This window comes from Sinocyclocheilus anshuiensis, unplaced genomic scaffold, assembly GCF_001515605.1.
Source record: "Sinocyclocheilus anshuiensis isolate Anshui unplaced genomic scaffold, SAMN03320099.WGS_v1.1 scaffold1468, whole genome shotgun sequence".
Classification (NCBI taxonomy): Eukaryota; Metazoa; Chordata; class Actinopteri; order Cypriniformes; family Cyprinidae; genus Sinocyclocheilus; species Sinocyclocheilus anshuiensis.
Window position 1 is genome coordinate 220923 of NW_015546129.1, and position 25633 is coordinate 246555.

The 25633-nt window shown below is 35.3% G+C and overlaps 1 protein-coding gene across 1 annotated transcript in view; it reads right to left on the reverse strand.

Moving 5' to 3' along the window:
- LOC107701041 (neogenin-like) overlaps positions 1–25633 on the reverse strand; it is an 81598-nt gene that overhangs the window by 25302 nt on the left and 30663 nt on the right. Inside the window, exons 5-9 of the mRNA XM_016502957.1 lie at positions 20229–20365; positions 13897–14048; positions 12404–12524; positions 3527–3737; positions 2109–2263 (exon numbers count right to left, since the gene is read on the reverse strand). Of these exons, the coding sequence (XP_016358443.1) occupies positions 2109–2263; positions 3527–3737; positions 12404–12524; positions 13897–14048; positions 20229–20365 (776 nt within the window). The remainder of the gene's footprint in view (positions 1–2108; positions 2264–3526; positions 3738–12403; positions 12525–13896; positions 14049–20228; positions 20366–25633) is intronic.

Here is a 25633-nt window from a genome sequence, read left to right on the forward strand (position 1 = left end):
TTACACAGTGCACAGTCATTGTAGGTACGACGGCTAATCAAAATGGTACTTGCGCTTATCCGGATTGTTCAAACCGACTTAAAACTAAAAGATTACGTTCTCTCGCGCGAACTCATTCGGGAGTGGTGACTTTCCACGTATTCCCAACTTCTGAGACTGCTCGCCTGAAGTTATGGTTGATTGCTCTTCGGCTGGATATCAACACACCCATTAACGTAAAATACGCCAGAGCACGTACACACCTCACGCACCGGATGCCGTGCGCACGCCCAAAGACAGTTGGACATAGTGGTGTATTAGAGGTAAAATATGATATAAATAGTGTTCGGTTTCTGGCACAAACCGACCGTTTCGTGTCTTAGGACATCAATGTGTTGTCACAAGCCGCAGGGTTTAATTTGGATTTGTCTGTGCATGTTTTTTTACTCTCATAGATTTTGTTACCATTGCCATGCATTATACGACTGATAGACTGCAACGGTTGGACTTAAAAATCATCAAATGTGTTCTACTGAAGAAACAAAGTCACCTACATCTTGGATGCCCTGGGAGTAAGCAGATAAACATCACATTTTCATTTTTGGGTGAACTATCCCTTTAAGTGTCCATTTTTCCGAAATTGAGATTTATACATCATCCGAAAGCTGAATAAATAAGCTTTCCATTGATGTGTGGTTTGTTAGGATAGGACAATATTTGACTGAGATACAACTATTTGAAAATCTGGAATCTGAGGGTGCAAAAAAATCTAAATATTGAGAAAATCATCTTTAAAGTTGTCCAAATGAAGTTCTTAGCAATGCATATTACTAATCAAAACCTAAGTTTTGATATATTTACGGTAGGAAATTTACAAAATATCTTCATGGAACATGATCTTTACTTAATATCCTAATGATTTTTGGCATAAAAGAAAAAAACTATAATTTTGACCCATACAATGTATTTTTGGCTATTGCTACAAATATACCCCATCGATTTAAGACTGCTTTTGTGCTCCAGGGTCACATATGTGCACAAATCTGACTCCTGCATGAATGCAAAAACACTAAAGTTAATAATTTCGGTTGTTATAAAGTTTTAGGCACAAGAACTGAAAGTAAAGCAGAAGAAACACTTGTCTGTGCTTCAGCTTTAAGTGTTTGAACACACAAAAGGCCACTGAAGTAATTTCTTCACAGTGTCTTCCACTGCTTACAGTTCTACTTGAAGCGTCTTTTTTCTTTTGTTTGACACTTATTTTTTTCACCTTTGCAAACTTCAACAGCACGTATAGTGACAAAAGACGCCACGTTTCAGCAGGATACGTTAAATAATGACAATATCACATGGTAAAAGAAGACTATTCTGGCATCTGAATCCCGCTGAGGATATTTCGACACTTCAAACGAGCGAAATGCATTGCATGGTCCACGTTTGGGATGCAAAGCAAACGGAGGAGTGTTGACCTAGAAAGACCTAGAAAGAAAATTGTGTTGCTTTAATTCATTTTGTCCGTATAAGTCAAACTGACTGGTTGTTAGCAAATCATCACACAAACTCTTCCACGTCGACGTCGCAATTAGCATGCATGGACATAGACTACTGCAAAAAAACAGCAAAAAATACTACACCATCAAAGCCCCTTGGATGCACAATCCTGATCTCGCATACTATATGTCAGATATCGTACGAGCCGGGAAGCAGTTTCCTTTTTTTACTTTTGTCTCTGTATCTGCCCTATGCATGAGCCCTCCAGTAGCATGAGTCTCCTTTCGTCCCGTGAGACCAGCTCGCATTGGCTGCATCTTTCCGGACAGCTCCGACCTTACCTGCATCCCTGAGCTCTCGTCTCATTAATACTAGTCGCCTGTATCCATGAAAATCATCCTGACAGATGCTGCCAGACATCCGACAGTCCCACCACCCAGATGTTTACAATTCCACACTCGTACAGCTCGGACAGAAAGAGCCTGTCTGTGAAGAAACCACAGCGCTTCCCAGATCAACAGCGTCCGGTAAGTTTGGACGCGCACAAACAGGACCAGTGTGGTCGTGAGAGAGAGAAACCTCAGACTTGGCCCAGTATTCAATGCTTGAAGTGTGTAGGTGTGTGTTGGCTGTTTTACCCTCCAGCTGGGTGGCCACTGTAAGAGGGGTGGAACTCTCGCCCGGGCCGTTAGCGTTGGACGCGACCACCCGAAAGGTGTACTTGGTGTCGGGGACGAGGTTCTGGATGGTGACCAGCATCTCTCCCGGTCCGCTGGTGTTCTCCACACGCTCCCTGCGAGCAAAGCAACAGCAATATGCAAACAAACTAACACAAACATGTCTGATGTATGATTTTAGGCCTGCAACATGCTAGTCAGGAACGTCAATGCAGATGTTTCTAGCTCGAATTTGTCTGCCAGAATGTGTCAACACAATTCATAACAAAACACAGGGGTGTCAGCATAAACAGCCTTCTACAAAAATCTTATGACAATCTTACTAAACATGTTGATATGTTTATAGCTTACTAACTACATTTGATCAGATCTGTCTAAAAATAAAGTTAATAACCACTTTTTTTTGTCAGTTATAAAAAACACTTTCTTATTAACATTTTGAATTAGATTATTTTAATTTTTTCAGTTTTCATTTCAATTTTAGTTATTTTTTTAGTGATGTGACATGCATTTATTTTTATTAATAATTTAATATAATATTAATTAAATACACTATTAATTAATATTTTAATTTTACTTTTTAGGTTTAATTATTTTTCTATTTCAGTTTTAGTTTATATTTATTTCTAGTAAGTCATTTTAGTACTTAAAATTATTTCAGAAATTATGCCAAGGCAACATTTCTAATTTATTATTATTTTTTGATATTACTATTTAGATTTAATTTATTTTGTATTTCAGTTTTAGTTTTTATTTCCAGTTAGTAATTTAAGTGCTTCAGATTGATTTCAGTTAGTTTGCAAGGCAACATTTCTAATTTTCTAATATTTATATATTATTTTATTTCAGCTTTATTTCAATTAACAAAAACGTTTTTAATAATTTTAGTTGACAATAATGACCCTGGACGTCACATGGGAAATGGTAGGTATACACATTGCATTGTGGGATGCAGTAACCTTCACACTATGATTTGGTTGCTTACTGGACATTTTGTTAAATCTAGTAGTTTATTTGTGTATTTTAAGTGTTTAAAACAGAAAATCCACATTCTGTGCACAGTATATACTGTATACTCAGGGACATAAACACTGATGATTTTGCATTTTACCGAATACTCAGATTAGTGGTCGATCAATGTGCTTTTCAATGGCCGATTCTTAAAATTTTACCTTCGATAACCCCACATCCTTAGTATGTGTAGTATACTAGTATGGTATTCTAAACATCAGCACAGTGTTACAGTTTGTATTTCCTGTTGCTGTTCCTTTAACAACCTGCAGAGGCAGCGTAAGTTGTTCTTTTAAACTACGTAAGACCATGTTAAGTGATAATTTTCCAATATCAAACACACATTGGCATCTTTTAGCATCTTTAACCTGTTAGTGCCTTCCAGACTATAGAACACAGAGTAGGTGATGTTCTCCCCGTGTGGCTCGGCAGGAAGGCGCCACGTCAGCTTGATGAATCGAGTGGACACTAGAGACGCCACGACATCACGCGGGGCGGAGGGCGTCGGGTCGTTGCGCTCGGACGGGCTGGATGCTACATGGTCAGTAGTGGCATCGGTCAGTGAAGGAAGGGCAACGTCTTGAGTACATAGAAGGGGGATTGTGATGGGAGGGGCAACAAGGGGGGTAAATTATAGATACAGAGTTCGGGAGGAGAGGGAGGGTGAGAAAAAAGGAAGAAAACAAACAAAAGAACATAAAATAATTGACGTAAATGAAAAGACAACTACAATGACTTCAAAATCAAAACCAAACAGCAAATTTACTATGAGACAGAGCAGGAGACGGAGGCTCATGTTACGAACACTGAGGGGAAGCATTTCATTAACATTCATATCAGTAAGCACAATGTTAATTACAGTTTCACATCTGTCCCTGCAATTAAAACATACTGATGACTTCATCTGAAGTAGTTAAAAATAGCATGCTCTATGAAATCTGGCGTAGATGCAAATTAGAGGAAACTGGGGCTTATCTACTGCAAAAGAATAAACAAATATATACATATATATCACCATACAATATACTGTATATAAACATCTATCTGTCCATCCATCCATATATATTTATATTATTCAAAATATTCCTCAAAATATGTAATTCCTGGGGATGAGTCTTGCTTCAAGGTCAACAATACAAGTGTCGCTTAACATCTACAAACATACAAACACAAAACCATTGACTTGGAACACTCTGAATCCTGTGTGATTGGCCAATCAGCTCCAGAAAGAGCTGATGATTGGAAAAAGATTCATGCAAAACTGAAGAGAAGTGGCTATTCATTGTACTTGTTTGCAAAAGATGTGTCAAGCTTACGATCAAACTAGCCCAGTGAACAATGAGAAACCTTCAAGAATCAAAACCTGAGAATAGACTAGAATACACTAGAATAGAATAAAACAGAAAAGAATAGAAAATGTAATAAATGAATAGAATAAAACAGAAAATAACAGATTAAAATAGAATAGAATAAAACAGAAAAGAATAGAAAATGTAATAAATGAATAGAATAAAACAGAAAATAACAGATTAAAATAGAATAGAATAAAACAGAAAAGAAAAGATTAGAATAGAAAAACAGTAGAATAGAACAGAACAGAATAAAATGTAATAGAATAGGTTTTAATAGAATAGAATAGAATAGAACAGAAAAGAATAGAACAGATTATATCAGAAAAGAATAAAACAGAAATTAACAGAACAGATTATAACAGAATAGAATAAAACAGAAAAAAATAGAAAATGTAATAAATGAATAGAATAAAACAGAAAATAACAGATTAAAATAGAATAGAATAAAACAGAAAAGAAAAGATTAGAATAGACAAACATTGAAGAGTAGAATAGAACAGAACGGAATAAAATGGAATATAATAGGTTATAATAGAATAGAATAGAAAAGAATAGAATAGAACAGATTATAACAGAAAAGAATAAAACAGAAATTAACAGATTATAATAGAATAGAATACAACAGAAAAGAATAGAATAGAGCAGATTATAACAGAAAAGAATAAAACAGAAATGAACAGAACCGATTATAACAGAATAGAATGAAATAAAACAGAAAAGAATAGCTTAGGTTAGAATAAAATAAAACAGAAAAGAATAGAACAGATTAGAACAGAATACAATAAAACAGGAAAGAATAGAATAGAAAATAAAAAAAACAATAGAATATAACAGAACAGAATAGAATAAAACAGAAAAGAATAGAATAGATCTTCAACCGGGGCCCGCCAATTAACAATTTTTTGTTAAAAAAAAAAAAACATCACAATGTCAATTTTAAATATGAGCACCCAAAATTGAAAGCAAGAGCACTCTCAGTTGATACTACAAAGATATAATATAATTGGCGAATTATATTAATTATATTATTATTATTATTATATGATGTTCCTGTTTACAGCATGTTTTTGCAGCGGTGAGAAATGTAGCCAATCACAGACATGTTTGTTGATCTCTTGAACGTAATGGCCAATCAGAGGTTTCTAAGTTAGTAGTATATTACAGTATATGCTTAATATGTAGCTCTGCTTGACACATTTTGTATCGAGGGTCCCTGCTCCATGTCTCTATCGTCTAAGGGGTCCTTACCCTGAAAAACGTTGAAGACCCATGAATAGATTATAATAGAAAAGAACAGATTACAACAGAAAATAACAGAATAGATAAAACAAAAAATAATAGAATAGGTTATAATAGAATAGAAAAACAAAAGAATAGAATATAACAGAACAGAATAGAACAAAACAGAAAAGAATAGAATATAATAAAAAAGAACAGATTATAACAGAAAAGAACAGAATAGATCAAATAAAAAACAATAGAATGTTATAATAGAATATCAAAAACAAAAGAATAGAATATAACAGAACAGAATAGATAAAACAGAAAAGAATTTAATAGGTTATGATTGAATAGAACAGAATATAGAAATAGAATTGAATAGAATAGAATAGAACAGAACAGAATAAAACGGAAAATAATAGAATAGATTAGAATAGACAAACAGAAAATAATAGAATATAACAGAATAAAATAGATAAAACAAAAAAGAACAGAATAGGTTATAATGGAATAGAATAGGGACAGAACAAAATAGAATAAAACAGAAAATAAAGTAATAGAATAGAATAGAATAGAATAGAATAGAACAGAACAGAACGCTTTCACAGCTTGTGTCCGGGCATCACCCTCAGGTGTGAGTGACACCCCACATCAGCTGAATGAACCTGCTCGACGGACAGTGGGGCGACTGTGTGACGGCGCGGGTGCGAGTGGGCGAGGTGTCTGCCAGCCTGCCGCGTCTGGCACACAAACGGGCACCAGAGACCAGCTGGAGATGGTGATGTGCCAAACTGGGCACTGCCGCCCACCGGACGGAGCTTCCCGCTCATATCCTGACTCAGCATGAGTACAGACAGAAAAACAACACTGACCTAAGATAAGACACCTGATGGGTAAAAATAAAACATCTGATAATGATAACAGTGGCATCATGGGACTTCAAAAAAGAACTGCAACGTTATCACTGTCTCCTGCTACATTCATATCTTGATTTATTTAACACCCCAATGAAAAAGCTAATCTCAAATCTCCTCGCTCTCCGTCAGGGCTTCACAGCTGGGGGGAAACGCTCACACTGCCCTTCAAAGGCAAGATCTTAAGTCAGGAAATGACATCAAGCACAGAAGGGACCTTGGGATTTTATTATTATTATTAGATATGCACCAAAAACACTATGAAATAAAACAGAAATAGAAAACTGAAGCAGACCCGAGGGTGTGAATTCAATCAGCTGAGGAAATTTTGAATTTTGGGGTTTGAAGTTCTGTACCTCTCATTCAGTATGCAGGGCTGAGCACTATAGCTAAAGATTACAGCTCTATATTTCCAGCCGTTTCATGATATTTGATACAGAGCTTGATGTTTATGCATCTGCTCTGAAATGACTTAGAAAAAGCCAAAACAGATTCATAATATTTAATTAAAAGAACTAAATAAAATAAAACATTCACAGTTTCACAGACCTATTGATCACAATTAGGGGTGCTCCGATCGGGGATTTTGAGGCCGATCACCGATCACAGAAAGCAGTATCTGCCGATCCGATCACCAATACCGATCTTTTTTGTGAAACACAGTAGAAATACACCCAGAACACGCTATCAACTACCCAGAACACCCAAAACACCCTATCAACTACTCGGAATACCCTATCAACTACCCAGAACACCCTATCAACTACCCAGAACACCCTATCAACTACCCAGAACACCCAAAACACCCTATCAACTACTCAGAATACCCTATCAACTACCCAGAACACCCTATCAACTACCCAGAACACCCCAGCAACCACACAGAGCACTTTAGCAACATCCCAAAACACTCTAGCAGCACCCTAGCAACCATTCAGAACACCCTAGCAAACCACCTAGAAACACCCTAGCAATTATCCAAAACCCCTTAGTAATGGAATAGTAACCAACAGCTCTACAGTAAAAGCTCCTTTAAGTTTTTTGTCTTTTACGAAGGGCAAAGCAACATAAAACAGAGTGCTTGTGTCTGGGTTTCTTGTTCTAAAATCCCCCTGGTTCTTGAAGCACTCTTTACCGGTATAAACTCTTGCTGCCCGCTGAAACAGAGAGATGGAGTGTGCGGCCTCAATCACACCTGACTGTCTGTTTGCGTAACCTCAAACCCACAGGAAGATTGAGAACGGGACCCGCCCAAAGGCTTCACACCGTTATTTATATCTGGCCTGTTATTTATGGATTCATGTTTACGTCACAAGGTCATTATGATCGTCGTCATTAGTCGGGTGGAGAGAGAAAGCAGACGAACAGCAGACCAAGCGCGTGTGCCACTTCCTGTCAAAGCCCAAAAGCCCCATAATCCCGCGGAGAGAGCTTCCTGTATGGAGCGGGTGTGGAGAAACAGTGCTGTTTCAGATTGTACAATCACACAGCAGGGATAAAAAAAAAATCCCTCTCGTTCGCATTCTCTCTCTCCATCCAGCCGAGCAACTGACAGGAACCCCGGCCAGCTCATCAATAGCCATTCACACAATCCAATAACATCTGATTGCTCATCTATCGAGCAAAACATCAGCAGCAGCGAAGCCGCAGACCTCCAGAGGGCCAACGCGGCAGAAATCACATCCTAATCAAGGGTTTGTCAGATGGAGGGTTTCACCACGGTAAACAGACTCATAATCACACACAACAGGTCTAGATGGCAAGACTTTAAATGGTACATGGTGACGAGCTTCAGGGCCTAAATATCTCTTCATTCCCATCATGTAGGACGATACATACCGTGTGATGGTAGAAATGTATCAAGAGGTATTTTTCTACACCACTTTTACTACGGTAGATTTATCCACAGATATAGGTGGACAGGGAGAGCCTTTCAAAATAGGGGTGCATAGAATAATAAATTCACCAAGTAAAAAGTAATAATAAATGTAAATTAATAATAATAATAAACCATTTTGTGAAAATATGAATTAAAAAGTAAGTTACATTACTTTTATAATTTGAACAAATTAATAATAAAATAAACATAAATAAAATAAAATCATGCTTTTTTGACAGGTGCTGTTAGAGACTGAAACTGACTTGTGTATATGATAATAAAATAGCAATTTTTATAAAAATAAGTAAAAAGGGTTTAATTAATTATAATTTTTAAATTAATCATTAATAAAAAAAAAATGTTTTTGTAACGGGTGCAGTTTGTTACCGAACCTGACTCATTTAACAATAATAGTAATATTAATAAAATTAAAATTAAAATTAAGAGCAAAAATTGTTTGTATGTATGTACTGTATGTATACACACACCCACACACACACACACACACACACACACACACAGTGGGTTTATCAAACAAAAAGGAAAGGAAAAGGATGCAAAAAATGCACATATGATTTCATGGTCCAAATGAAAAAAGAATAATCAAATAAATGAAGTACCTTCCATTTGTTAAGTATTTTATTCACTGGATTATTTAAATAAAGGCATTACTACATGGTTTTAATTTTTTTTCATTGAATTTCCAGCAAAACTGACTATATTGAGAGGATTTCTGTCATACCGCCCACCCCTACCATCATGCTCAGCGTAATGCATGACATTAACATGTTGAACAGAACGTAATCCACAGCACGCTAGCAGATCTCATTACACACAGAGACATAATTACAGCTGGAACGAGAGCGATCATGTGCTGGCACTGTACTGTAATGGAGGAATGAAAGTGTTTTAGCATCAAAGCTGGTGAAACCAGTATTCACACTCCATCTAACACTCATGTGTGTGTGTGACAGGTGTCCGTTCCTCTGAAATCTATGTAATATCATCTGAGATTAAATTAAGACCTACATTTGGTTTGGTAATTTTTTAAAAGAATATTTTAACATTAAAATGTACAACAATAAAATGTATAATTAAAATTAATTGTAATTTTAGTATATATTTTTTAAATGTTATATTTATTACTACTACTATTATTATTAACAATACTTATTATTAATAATAATAATAATAATAGTATAATTTTATATTTAACATATTTGTAGTTTTTTTAATTTTATTTTTGCATATATTTATTATTCACAACAACAACAATAATAATAATAATGTGAGGAACGACATGGGGGAGGGTAAATTATGACTTAATTGTCATTTTTGGGTAAACTGTCTCTTTACGATTCTTTTCTGAGAACCACAAACGAAGAAACCTCTAATGTATATGACTTGTGAAGGGTCGTGTTCAAGCACAGCAGGAAAATCAACAGAAGGGCCTGGACTGATTTCCAAGTGTCCTGAAGTGGATTATTTCGTTAATCAAAACAAAGCTCTCCTGTAGTTGGAGAGGCTGAGAGCAAACGTTCAGAGGACATAAAGATCTCATGCAGCGAAAGACACACAAGCACATCAGAAACACTGACGAGAGGCACAGCGGTTCACTCATTACATCAGTTCCTCCTAAACAACAAAGAGATTAAACGGAGAGCAAATGAAGACTTCTCCTTTTCCAACCCAAACTACACCAGTAACATCAATAATTGAGAGTGACGCTTCAATCACTGAAATCAGCCGTCAACAAGTGCCCACTAAACTCCAACGTGACAGATCGTCCTTGCTGACCGATTTATTTCATTATCAGGATTTCATTTCCTCTTCTCTTCCTCCCTGCCATTATAAAGTGCTCCTGTCTCTAAAAGGTGCTGAGGGATAACAACAAATCTCTCTCAGGAAAACTACTACTGTTGGGATCTAATAATAATAAAAATAATAATAAAAAACAAATACCACAATAAAATGAATACAATTGTTTTAGTGATATTATTATTCAAATTATTGTTGCTTAAATATGAATTAAATACAAAATAATATTAATATTAAATTCTAGATTAGATATTAAATAATAGAATAAATATAAGTTCAATTTGATTAAAATTTATGTTCCCTTTTTCATTAACAGAATTGAATTTTTCTCTTTTCTAACAAAAATAAAAAACAAAAACAAAAAAATAATAATAAATAAAATGAACAATACTACACTAAATTAAAATTAATAAAATCATTTTAATAATATTATTCAAATTATAGTTGCTGAAACATTAATTAAGCATTAAAGAATACTAATATTAAATTATATAATAAATATTAGTCCATTTTAAAATGAAGGGTTAAATGTTAATTATAATTCATTTTTAACAAATTCATTATATTTGAATAGAATACAATACAATACAATGTTTATTTATAAAGCATATTTTAAAACAACCAAAGTTGAACAAAGTGCCGCACAGCGTATTAAAAAAAAATAATAATAATAACACAAATAAACAATAAAACCACAATCACCAGCTGTGACATTGGGTAAGGTTTTCATTTAAAAAAAAAAACAATTAACAAATAAAATAAAATAATTTTAAAAATTAAGAAAAACTAATTAAATAACGTTTGATAATCACATACAAGCAAAACAATAAATGTCACCACAATGTTGTAATTACCAGTGGAAATCAAACAAGTCTGTCATTGGCTGGCCAAACAGATAGCCCCGCCCCAAACTCACACCATTAGATGATGTTTATTTTAAAATGACTTCACTCACTTTTCATGTACTGTTGATGAAGAAAAGCAATAATGCTGGCAGAAAATACAAATTTAGCACAACCAAACTATACTTCCCATCATTCTCCGGGGCAACACACACCTAACGCACATCCGTTGCTCTTCCGTGTTCCCTTTTTTAGGCCAAAATCACTTCTGAAAACTTCCCATGAGGACTTAAATCCACTTCCTCTACACTGGAATCCGATCAGTAATTAATCACTGCAATCCAGTGTCAGCGAGTTTTCTCAGTTTGCAAACTAAACTTAACGCGTCCGCTGGAGAAATCCGGATTATTATATGACATCCAGAGTTCTGCACACATAATTCGGGTCTCCGTCGAGAGGTGCTAATGCAACGCAGCGCACGTGAAAATGAAAAGCATGCACATGTTTGACGTTTCTAATAAAGCGGCACGGTTAATTAAACATACAGCGGTGAGATCTCTGCGAGTCGAGGAACACTGGAGACTCGCACCCGCGCCAGGTGAGAAACAGATCTCACACCAGCCATCCAATCATTTACGCCTCTGCTTGACGTGTGAGAACATGTGTTCAAGCCTTCATTCAGTGCGTGAAAACGTGAGTACGAACGCATGCATGTGAAGCCTGAGATGGAGAGACAAGCTACAGAAAAAAAACTAAAATAGACCAAACTGGGCTGTAAAAACCATCCAGAACGTCTTAGCAGCATGCATACTGTAGTAACACAACCTCCCACAACACCCTCACAACGAGTCTGCACAGGATTTTCAACAGAAAATGTGAATATATGGATGTCACGCTTATGACACGCTGTAAAACCATCATAATGACATTAAAGCCACAAAGCGTTTGGACTCATCCCCAGAAAACATCACTGGCGGACTGCTACGACCCATCGTGTGATAATGATTGCTGTGTTTAATTCCTGTCAAAAGATCAATCGGTGAGTCTTGGCAAGTCTTTAGCCCATCACTCAACTAGAATAAACACTCGAGATCTGAGGGATTTGGCTCTGGAGATGGACTGCGCTTTCCTGCACACGTTTAATGCAGTATCTTCATTTAGGACGAGGATTTCTGCATAAACACACACAGAAACGCAAATATACACAAAGAGAGTTTACCTAAATCCAGTATGATCAGCTGAGCGCTGGCCTGGACGTTCCCGGCGTCGTTCTCCGCTAAACACTGATAAAAACCTTCATCTGATTTTACTAAACCCAAAACCTGCAAGTTATGCTGCTTCTGTGGGGACACAAACAACAAAACAGAGCATTGCGTAAGAATTAATAACACTAGCACTCTTATTATTGTGAAAAAACAAAGATGGCTAAATATGACAATTTTGCTGGATAATGACTCATTTAGCTGTACAGTTAAAAGTGTAAGTAACAGGACTGAAAAACAATAAATAAAAAAAAGTATGAAAACTAAAAATCATTACTTAAAACTGTATTCCTACAAAAAAAATTCAAAAAATACAATAAATATATAAAATGATTAAAAATAATTACTTAAAACTGTATTTATACATTACAAATTTTGGTAACAGGACTGAAAAATAGAAAAAAATGAAATAAAATATAAAACAAAAACTAATTAAAATCAGGATTTAAAAAAGTATACATACAGTTAAAAGTGTTGGTAACAGGACTGAAAAATGGCAACAACAACAACAAAAAATATATATATAAAATAACTAAAAATCATTACTTAAAACTGTATTTATACATTAAAAATGTTGGTAACAGGACTGAAAAATTGCACACACACAAAAAAAATAAATAAAATAAAATATAAAATAACTAAAAATCAGGTTTTAAAATTGTATTCATACAGTTAAAAGAGTCAGTAACAGGACTGAAAAATTGCAAAAAAAATAAAAATAAAATATAAAACAAAAACTAATTACAATCATTACTTAACACTGTATTTATACATTAAAAATGTTGGTAACAGGACTGAAAAATTGCAAAAACATAAAATAAAATATAAAATAACTCAAAATCAGGATTTAAAATGGTATTCATACAGTTAAAAGTGTCAGTAACAGGACTGAAAAACAGCAAAAAAAAAAAAAGGGATTGAAAAATGAAAAATATAAAATAAAACGAAATAAATAAATAAATAACATAAAAAATAACAAATCTAGATTTAAAACTGTATTAATACAGTTAAAATGGCTGGTAACCAGCAAAAAAAAAAAAAGGGATTGAAAAATGTAAAATATAAAATAAAACGAAATAAATAAATAAATAACATAAAAAATAACAAATCTAGATTTAAAACTGTATTAATACAGTTAAAATGGCTGGTAACAGGGTTGAATAACTGCAAAAACTTAAAAAAAAAAAAAGTTTAAATATAAAAAAAGTTTAAATAAAATACAATAAAATAAAGGATTAAAAATGGTTGGTAACAAGATTACACAACTGAAAAAAAAATTAAAAAATAAATCAAGTATCATCCAGATTTTAAGCACCTTATTTCACTGACCGCTTTGTTTAAAAAAAAAGCAATCAAGTCCTATTCATGTAAAACTTTATTTTTTAAACTGTTTACTGTATAATTTCATGGATAAATGTGTATCATGCAGTGAGGAGGGGGTCTAACATACCATCCTGAAATAATCACTGGGAATGACCGTGTCTCCATCCTTCATCCATTTGACGGTGAGCGGCAGTGAGCCGGTGACGTCACACTCAAAGATGATGTCCATGGACTCCTGGGCGTAAGTGTTGGAGGGTCTCGTCAAGAACCGAGGAGGAACTAGAAGAATGAAGTGAATAAATGCAGGCATGAACTGGAGAGGTGGTCACAGGGTGCATTAAAGGTTGCATAAGTGCAACATCCCTTCGCTGGGATTCGTGTGACAGACGTGGCAGTTCCTATGGCAACCGCATCCATCAGGAAACGAGCTAGTTTGTGACCTCTCCTGATGTTTGTAACTTGTGCAGGTAATGCAGGATGTACAGCAGGGAAGAACAGATGAAGAACAAGAATACAGAGACGCTAAATATAACAGGAGTTTCAGATTCAGAGATAGTTTTCTTATCAGCAGCTGACAAAAGTGCGTCAAAGATGACTTATTCTGTATTTTTCACGCCCAGCTTCACCTTCTAAAGTCAACAATAAACAAAGAAAATCAACAGCGCTCCATCTGCTGTCAGCTGGAGGAGAGGAACAGAGGAAGATTCATTTCCTTGAACTCTGCTACGCTAACGATCTCTGGCAGTCACTGTCTGTGGTGTGATCTCAATTCTCTGCTGTATCTCTCCGGCATCAGCCTTGGCGAATTATGCTGTTTTCAGACTTGGTTTTGTAGATTGGATGAACTTGAGTTCGATCTTCTCTCCCTCAGACTCCTGCAGGACTGGTTTCACACCGGCTGTGTTTTCAATGGAATACTTGTTTACTGCGCAGTGCATACTGTATACCATCTAATGTTTTTAAAAACTAGTAGCATGTGAAACAGCAACTGCAGATGACTGAAGTGTGCAGGATTGACACAAGCACTAAACTGAAACATATAGAACTGAAGTATACACTAAAATATGCAGACACTCTTTTGTTCTGATTTTCTTAATTTTGAGATTGGAATAAAATATATTTAAATATATGCTGAAAAAAAGAATTAATTTCTTACATTTAAATATGAATATATATATGGTATCATAGTATATATAGTCTTAGTATTTTAAGATGCAAGACATTGATCAAAAGTGACAGTAGAAGACATTTATAATATTATAATTTCAAATTTATAATTAATTTTGAAATATAAAATGATACATTTTAATTAATTATAATTAAATAAAAAATACACTTATTTATAATTTATATTTCAAATAAATGCTGTTCTTTTGGACTTTAAATAATTATAATTTAATAAAAAATAAAATTGTATATGTAATTTCAAATAAATGCTGTTCTTTTGAACTTACTATTCAAAGAATCCTAAAAAAAAGAAAAGTAAAATCTCAGTTTCCACAAAAATATGAAGCAGCACAACTGTTTTCAACACTGATAATAATCAGAAATGTTTCTTGAGCAGCAAATCAGCATATTAGAATAATTTCTGAAGATCATGTGACACTGAAGACTGGAGTAATGATGCTGAAAATTCAGCTTTGATCGCAGGAATAAATTACATTTTAAATCATATTCCACTAGAAAACAGTTATTTTAAATTGTAATAATATTTCACAATTTTACTGTTTTTACTGTATTTTTGATCAAATAAATGCAGCCTTGATGAGCAGAAGAGACTTCTTTAAAAATATATTTTAATAAAAACATTTTCTACTCATAATTGAATTTATATAAAATATAACAATAACAGAACTTATAATTTATGTATATGTGCATACGTATTCCTTTAGTTTTTAACGTTTATTAATATAGGTGGTGATAAAAAACAAAAAAAAACTTTAAATGTGCCAAATGTAATGTAGACAGAATGTAACAAGAATTGAATTTAACTGGAACACAATAAAGTATAAAAAATAAAAAGTAATCAACTTAAATATATAAGACTGAAGTATGCACTACTAAATATGCAGGACTTATGTGTGCACTACTGAAGCAAGTGGGTGTGAAAGTAATACGATTACAGTTATTGTCAGAACACATCCTTTCATTTTATGAGTAACTTTTAAAGCGTAACCCAAGCCAATCTTAACAGCGTTTTACACGGCTCTCTACAATCCTGCTAATCTGAGAGGGAATCTGGGGAAAATCCCAGCATGTGAACACCGGCTTCTAAAATAACCCCGGCACAAGAGCTATGAGTCACTTCACATGCAGATATTAAATTGCCAGTGTTTAATAACCCAATGCGGCGTTTCACAGCAGCCATACTGTCGGAAGAAACAGTCACTATAACTCTATAACCCAGAAAAGCTCTTAAAACACCACAGCGTTATTTATGCATCCAAAGTCAGCCAAAGTCTTGCAAGAGAAGCACAGACTCAAATGCAAGAAGAGGGAAAAAACTAATTGGCGTTGAAAGTACATCATATATTAATCACACCAATGAAAATAGCACAAGCAGGCATGAAAGAGAGCTAAAAATATGAACCGAGTGAGTTCATCTCAATACAAGTTACGATCTGCACACAGCATCTGTGACGTGCTGTCGATTACCACAGAAAACTGGAAGTTTATTCACCTAGAAAAGACTCGTATAACATTTTTTTAAAAATTGTTAGCATGCCATAAATCCTGCCTATAGAGTTTAACGCATTGCTAACCTGGAATATTCCTTTATATTGTTTATGCAAGACGTACAGGAACTATAAAAACGTTCAAACATGCACCTGCGTACGTGGCTTTCAAAACATGCAGCTTTACACACCTAAACGCCCTCCTCACTAGGTGTGCTTGTGTTACCCAAAGCGCTTTATTTTTACCCATCTGACGTGAAATCAGATTTCCTGACTCCCCACGGGAGATTCAACTTCCTGAGCTCAGTAACAAACCCTTCCATACGTGCGTCAGTACCTGTAAAAAGGCGAGAAAAGCGAATGGAAAAAAAACATCAGCAGCAGGAGGGAGTGAAAATAACAGATCAGGAGGGCGAAGAGATCATGAACACATGGCCCACTGCTGTCAGCTTTATCTTACTTTACTCTTGATGTTATATTGCACTGAAATCTCTTGCATCACCGCTAGCATCCATGTCAGTCTCACAAGAAAAAAAATTAATCTAATTAGAAAATCCAATTATGATATGGCTCAATTTCAAGAGTCAGATCAAAGGTAGTCTGGGCTTCAGACAGCACGACCACAGACTGCGCTTCATTCTGAATGACTAGCTTTACGCAACTTCTATAAATCAGCGTGCATGAGTTTTTATCAGTTTTCTATTTTTTACAGCTTATAAAGGAGTATATAATAAGCAATTGACCCTCCATCCATTTTGTACTGTTGCTAACTTGGGCTACAGAATATACCATAGTGTGATTTTGAATTAAATATGCTCATAAAGTGGTAAAAGCTGACTAGGATATTCTTCTTATGTGAGCTGGAATGAACTGAACGTTGCAAATCATTATGTCAGCTGTTTTTCTTTGGAAAAATTGTTAAACTATGTAATCTGCGCTGTAATGTGATCAAAAACTGCATGAATTAGAAAGCAATTTTTAGCAAAGCACCAATCACGAGGAAAAACTAGTCACTGGATTAGCCTGGTTCATGGGAAGATTTAGAGAAATGTAGCGTTGCATCACTTGCTCAGTGATGGATGTGAATGGGTGCCGTCAGAATGAGAGTCCAAACAGCTGATAAAAACAACACAATAATCCACGAGTAATCCACATAATAAATCCATTAAGACATTTTTAACTTCAAACCATTGCTTCCGGCTAAAATACAAGTCTTCTATCCATGAAAACGCTTCCTCCAGTGAAGAAGTCCATCCATTGCTGTCCTCTAACATCAAAATCATATAAACGCTTATAAACAGTGCTTGATGTGCATATTTCTCTCCCGACTTCTGGAGAAAGCAATATTATGGCTTGAGGACCTATATTTTAGCTTGCAACGTTAAAACTCCATGGATTTGTTTATTACAAACATGCAGCTTTTCCCTTCACCAGATGTTAATTGATGGACTGCAGTGGTGTGGATTACTTGTGGATTATTGTGATGTTTTTACAATGGTGTAGCGAATCAGCTCATGGGGAAATATGAATAATTAACTCTGGGCGGGTCCCTAGTGTGGGGCTTTTAATGTCTCGGACGATTCCCGCCTCTCAAAATGGGCTTGTCCAATGAGAAAGGCTGACGTCCCAAGTGGGAGTTTTGAGATACTGGGGAGTTTTTATGACCCTTTGTGTGAGGGCATGGTACTTTGCAAATGGAACTTGAATCGAAATTACTACAGATTCTCAGGACACCAATATATTGCCCATGTACCAACACACAATATACACGCTCGTCCCGATCATCAGAAGGCGAATTCATAGATACCAAACATGGTATGATTACATATGGCAAGATGACAGGAATGGGTTCCATCATAAGCATGCATAGAATAGTCTAAAAATATCAAAGACAACATACACCATGACCTGAAGGATATGTGTGTTCATTCAAAGAAAGGTTTTCCTATGAATTAATTAGTAGAAAAGTCCATTTCTACTGTGCATTGTGCCTCTTGCTATGGAACATGCAGTGATTTTCCCTACTTACATTCCTGTGGGTCATAAAACCAGTGGTATCAGCATTAGTTGCCATGGGGACCAGGGGGGCCTGGTGTCGTTGCAGACATCCTGGCACCCAGTTTATTGGGTGAGGGGACTGTGACGATTTGTTAATCTAATGAATAACCGATTTGCTAAATCAAATGAAAAATTGTGTTTTTGATTGGTCCAGACGCTACAATGGAATGGTAAATTGTGCTATAAATTACCGTTGCTTCTCGTCTCGAAGATCCATGTTATTCGAACCAGTGTTGGGAAAGAACTAACTAAACACTATTAACTTATAGTAACTACATTTTTCACAAGCCTGACAGTTTGTAACACAACAAAACTACAAAAAACTGCAACAATGTTTGCTACAAAGTGCAGATGTTAAAAAGAGTATTCAAACAATGTAGTGCCTAAAACTTTTTCTCTGAACACTGTGAGAACAGTTATCAAATGCTAATAACATCAGCCTGAATGCAATGTAAGATAAAAGCATCTGTCAAATGCACAGATGTAAATGTAATAATCGGCACTTAAACATCTGGGCGAACACAACCATGTAAAACCATTATATGCAAACTGTCACATTCAATTCAATGCTACAGTTACAGTTAGAATGGGTTTACAGATTTTTTTGTAAGGCCCATTGTGCAGTACTGTCTTCTGCATTTCCTGCAGCACTTTTGAATGAATGACCACTGTATTGCATGTCAGGCTATTAAAGAATTTAAAAATGAAAAATTAAGCGTTAGCGTTAGTTCTGGCAGGTCACGTGAGTCAAGCTGATCACATCTACCTATAGGAATACGACACCTGTTGTGGCATTCCTATATAAGCTCTATTCAGTATTATTCAGCAGCTTTTCAGCTTGCTCAGGAGCAAATTACTCTTCTCCATCCCCAGCTCCTCCTTTCGCCACAGTCAGGACTTGGCTTTCTGATATTCCTTGCTAATCAGACTCCTTTATCTTGAATAAAGTGTTACACTTAAATATCATTAAGTACATTAATGATATCTGCCTTGTTCTGTTCTGTTAACCCTAGGGGGGTTATTATTGCTGCTCTCCCTGCTCATTCATGACAGGATGGGCAGGGAGTTTTTTGCCCAGAACAGAACCATACCGCCAAAACAAACTTTATGCTAAGTATCTATCATTTTGACAATAGTGGTCCTGACAGAATTATGGTTGGTCAGGTGGCCACATTTAATCAAATATATGGCAATGAGTTTGAGTTGTGTAGACATTTAGTCGACTAAAATTAAAACAGGACAAGTGGACTAAATATGATAAAAACTAAAAGTTACATTTGGCACAGGACTAAGACTAAATGAAAAATAGCTGACAAAATTAACACTAGAGTTGTGCATGCATTAACTTGTATCTATAGAGCAGACGCTTTTGAAAGCGTTTCCATTCAAAACCTTTACAAACCTCCATATTAGACAGAGCTGTGAATTCTCACTGACTCTCCAAAAATGTAATCCCATGCCAAGAGATGAAAATAATACAGAAAAAAATAAATAAATAAAAACAAAACAACGCTTTGAAGTTCCTCCCCCGCAGAGGAGAACGCCGTCTAGACACGTGTGTGTTTCAAAAGCCTGAACAATGCTGCTCATAATTACATACGGGATGTTTAGTGCCGCTCCATGAGTCTGTTTGCGCTGAATTGAATCATTCACAATTCAGATGATTCTCAGCAGGTTTGCTGACTCGATTTGATTTAAGATGTGAATATGTTCTTGTGAAATGTACCGTGCACCGTGAGCTCTGCCTGGATCTCGCTGGTCATGTTGCCGCTGTTCGCCTGGCAGACGTATATCCCAGCATCCTCTTCGGTCAGGTTGATGATCTGCAGGCTTCCCCCGCCAATCACAGCAAAACGCTCACGGCTGGGAAAAACACACAAACAGAGAAAGAGATACAATGAGATGAGGATGTGTTAAAATTAAATTTTGTAGCGTTTTCAGGAACGCCAGCCATCTCAAGCATGGCACGGTAATGCCAACAGAGATGGAATTGAAAACAAGATTCAGTATGGATTTAATCTCCTGCGGATTTCCCTTTATGGCCTGATTGCACTGAAAGCAACTTCCCTGGAGTGTTTCACTTGAGGTTTCTCGAGAAAAACAAACTACTGTTCCCGGTTCCTCCCCAATGATTCGGAGACAGGAAGAGACAATGAGTTAATCTAAGATGAGCTGAGAATGCAAAGAAAAAATAATCAATAGTCACGCACAACAGAGGAGAGAAAGTAAAGCGGAAGGATGAAGAGTCGAACACAGTCAGACCTCCAAACCTCACGTCACTTCATTAGGAAAACACTCCTGCAGGGAAAAGAAAAGAAATCGCCAATTACTGAACGGAGAATAAACCAGCCAGGAACGATGCCTTCCCACACTCACAGAGCAAAATCCACCTGCTCACTCGTCAAGACGTTTCTTCTAACACACCCGAGAGTCAAACTGCAGCTCACAGTGACAATGACAACAGCCTTCATTTAGAAGCGGAGCGAATTTTGGTGTAAATTCAGTGTTTCCCACAGATTTACACTCTATGTGTGGCGGCACTTCCCCCTGGGGAAATATATATATATGACGAAAACAGCAGCCGGGCTGATTGAAAACGCAAATTCATTTTCTGCCAGCAGGTGGCGCTTTTGGAGCGGCAGATATATAGCGGTTTCCCCGCGAACGGCGGTAATCAAAGCAGCGCTACTTTATCAGGCATTATAGGAAAGATTAAATGGAAATGACATTGATGCACTGATCTGTAATACACAGTATAGTCATTATATAGATCAGTGCATCAATGCTTTTCTGAAGACAGTCGGTTACCCGGCCACATTTTGATTTTGAAACGTACAGTGCTCATGTTTATTCAATTAAGTTAAAGGCATTTGGAAAATCTATTTGTGGCGGTCAGTTTTGATATTGTGGCAGGCTGCCACAAATAAATCAATGTATGGGAAACACTGAAATTCTTATAGAAACTGAGACTTGAATGCAGCAATAACATGCATTATCATTCAAAGGTTTGGTGTCAGTACAAAAGAAATTAACACTTTTATTCAGCAAGGATACATAAAACAAAACAAAAAATATATATTTTAAATAAAATTTGAAAAAATAATCCTGAAAAATAAACTCGTATCACAGTTTCCACAAAAATATTGTGCAGCACGACTGTTTTCAACATTGATAATAATCAGAAATGTTTCTTGATGATATTGTGGCAGGCTGCCACAAATAAATCAATGTATGGGAAACACTGAAATTCTTATAGAAACTGAGACTTGAATGCAGCAATAACATGCATTATCATTCAAAGGTTTGGTGTCAGTACAAAAGAAATTAACACTTTTATTCAGCAAGGATGCATAAAACAAAACAAAAAAATTATATTTTAAATAAAATTTGAAAAAAGAATCCTGAAAAATAAACTCGTATCACAGTTTCCACAAAAAAATTGTGCAGCACGACTGTTTTCAACATTGATAATAATCAGAAATGTTTCTTGAGCAGCAAATCAGCATATTAGAATGATTTCTGAAGATCATGTGACACTGAAGACTGGAGTAATGATGCTGAAAATTCAGCTTTGCGTCAAATAAATAAATAAATAAATGATATTTCATAATATATTCACAAAGATTTTAAATTAACAATATTTTAAATATTACTGTATTTTTACTGTATTTTGTTCAAATAAATCCAACTTTGTAAATGCAATCTTACCAACCCCAAACTTTTGAACGGTGGTGTAAATTGTTGCATAAATGCAACACATTTTGTGTAAAAATTACAACACAAATGTGTGAATTTCTAATAACGTAACCGAAGAAATGCTAAAAATGCTCTGATAACGATTTATGTTGTTAGAAATTATAGATAATCATTTGACACTTTCAGATGAATGGTTTTATGAACAATTCAAACAAATTCTGCTTGTGTTTAAAATCCAGTTTGGTGCTTTGCAACATTAGGGCTTTTCACACTGCGCTTAACCCCGGGTTATCATCGGGTTATAAACACGCTGTATAAACAGTCCTTTCAGTGTTTGAGTGGAAAACTGTCAAATGGTGACAGAACATTTATCAAACACTAATAGCACCATAAGAACCAATAAAGACGAATGTTTCAGAGCTTGCGCTTCTCTTCTCAGAGTCTAGCATGAAAAGCACCTGATCACAGGAGCGTCACTCAGCTATCTTTAGCATCCCCAGCCACTGTTTGTCTGCCGCTCTGAAAAACGAGGTCTTCGAACCCAATGAGAGGTTCGTTAAACGCATGAGATGACAAAAGTCAGATGACGCTGCCACCGTGAACGCTAAGGGGAGCCCTTGAGAGACCTGAGGAGGAGGCCGGATAATTAAAAAAGAAATTAAAAAGAAGACGCGACTATAAAGTACAAAGAGCCTCGTTAATTGTCTTTTAGCACTACATTAAAACAGAATGGATGAGGGTAACAGAGCATGATGGGTAAAAAGTTTGTTTAAAAAAGGTGTAGTTCAGCCTATTCTGACATTATTTATTCACAAAAGTTTCATTTGTAGATTTTAAAATGCACTGAGCACTTTTTTTGCACTTTGACATTATTTATTCACTCAAACCTGAAGGCTGAAAATTAAAACTAAAGCCATTAAAAAATTGTTACTTGAAATAAAAAATGTAATACATTTAAATTTAAAATAAAATATTTAAAAAACTTATTTCAGTTAGTTGCCAAGGCAACATTTATATTTTAATATTTAATATGAAAATGTAATATTTTCATTTAGTTTAACTTGAACTGAAATTACAAAAGCATATTTTTTTAAATTACAAAAAATATAAAAATATAATATAAAAATAAAATCTAATAAAAAAAATTATACATACACACACACACACACATATATATATATATCATAGTATTAAAATAACACTGAAATGGTCACTACTAATCGTTTTTCATTTTATGGAAAAGAGCTTGGAAAAAAAAAAAAACTATCCCTTTAAATCTGCACAAAATTCCTCTCATGAATATTTAATTTGGTAATAAGTGTCCCCAATAAAATTACAAATATATTTTTCAAATATCTGAAGTCACAAAACCACAAACTTGATAACATCTGATTTAATTGAAACTACAATTAAATCTTTAAATCCTGGTGGTTACAGAAAAAAAAGACACAATCAAGTGTTATTCTACGAAACTTTATCTTTGAGAACATCTGGCTGAACATCAACACACTTCTCAAGGATTCTTATGTTAGCTGCCTCGCTTTAGGATTTATTATCCTCCATTTCCCAGAATCCCTCAATTCAAAGGCCTGTTTAAATTTACTGTTGTTTGCTAACGCTGATCCACCATTAAAAACGAAATAAATTTGCTATAAATGTTAGGTCCAGGATGTCATATGTCGTAAATATAAACATGAGGTCGAGATTTTGAAGGAAAATGTATGATATAACCATAAAAAAAAAAAAAAAAACCATAAATCAGAGTATTGCACAAAGAGGAAGCGCTTGTTGAAAATTTACGCCCATTCACCCAGCATTGGGAAGGAACTGCTGAGCATGCGTTTGTGTTACAATATACTTATATTACAATCTTCCCCTGTGCAAATACTGATGTTTGTGTTGAGAAGAGGTCGAGTATCTGTCATCAACACAAACATCCATCGCAAAACTGCTCAGTCTCTAGCTGCTTTATCTACGTCACTGAGGACAAAAAGTGTTCTTGTCACTGAAGCAAGCGATTTGCATTCATCCCAAGAATTCCTCCGTGATCCGCTGGCTTTCTGTAAAGCACTAAACAGCATTCCGGCTCTAATCCATGTGATTCAAAGGTGAGATAAGACAATTACAGCTGTGTGATGATCTGGGTCGACCCCTGTCAGCTTCCTGGTCATATCCTACACTCTTTAAATGATTACAAACATGGAGAATCTGGCCTCAGATCAGAAAGCGTTTATCTGACCCGTCTGGCCAGAAATCACTCAAGGGATTGGCTATAAATGAGCGTTTATGCACGGCCTGTAATGAATGAGCGTCTGAGCTGATAAGGAGGTTTTAACACCAACACACCATGATTTGTTTATTCAGTTCCTGCGAGCCGTCCGACAATCTCCAGATTAGACTCACAACAACATGCCAGAGAAGCAAACAATGGAGGACAGCGAAGAATGTGACTTATTCAACACTGGTTCTGCATGATGAATTGAAGGCCTCTAAACACACAAGATTTTTACATTTTAAGCTTTCAGTCTTCATTCTTGGTGTTTTTCTACCTTAAAAGCTTAGTTAATGCAATAAGCAAAATTGTCAGTTTACTCTCCCCTCGTGTCATTCTAAACCAGTATGCTACTATTTATTTACATTTTTTTTAAACTTATTTATTTTTAAGAATTTTCACGCAGTTCCATTTCAGTCAACAGTTTATAGTGACCTCTACAGGGGTAAAATTATTATAATTTTTTTATGTATATAACAAGGTAACATAACATTTAAAAAGGCGACAAAGGAACAATAAAAATAAATAAATAAAAATAATGAAATTTAAGAATTTTCATGAAGTTCTATTGCAAACCACAATTTATAGTGACCTCTAGATGGATAAAAATATATAAAAATGTAAAAATAATGAAACTACAATTAAATCTTTAAATCCTGGTGGTTACAGAAAAAAAAGACACAATCAAGTGTTATTCTACGAAACTTTATCTTTGAGAACATCTGGCTGAACATCAACACACTTCTCAAGGATTCTTATGTTAGCTGCCTCGCTTTAGGATTTATTATCCTCCATTTCCCAGAATCCCTCAATTCAAAGGCCTGTTTAAATTTACTGTTGTTTGCTAACGCTGATCCACCATTAAAAACGAAATAAATTTGCTATAAATGTTAGGTCCAGGATGTCATATGTCGTAAATATAAACATGAGGTCGAGATTTTGAAGGAAAATGTATGATATAACCATAAAAAAAAAAAAAAAAAACCATAAATCAGAGTATTGCACAAAGAGGAAGCGCTTGTTGAAAATTTACGCCCATTCACCCAGCATTGGGAAGGAACTGCTGAGCATGCGTTTGTGTTACAATATACTTATATTACAATCTTCCCCTGTGCAAATACTGATGTTTGTGTTGAGAAGAGGTCGAGTATCTGTCATCAACA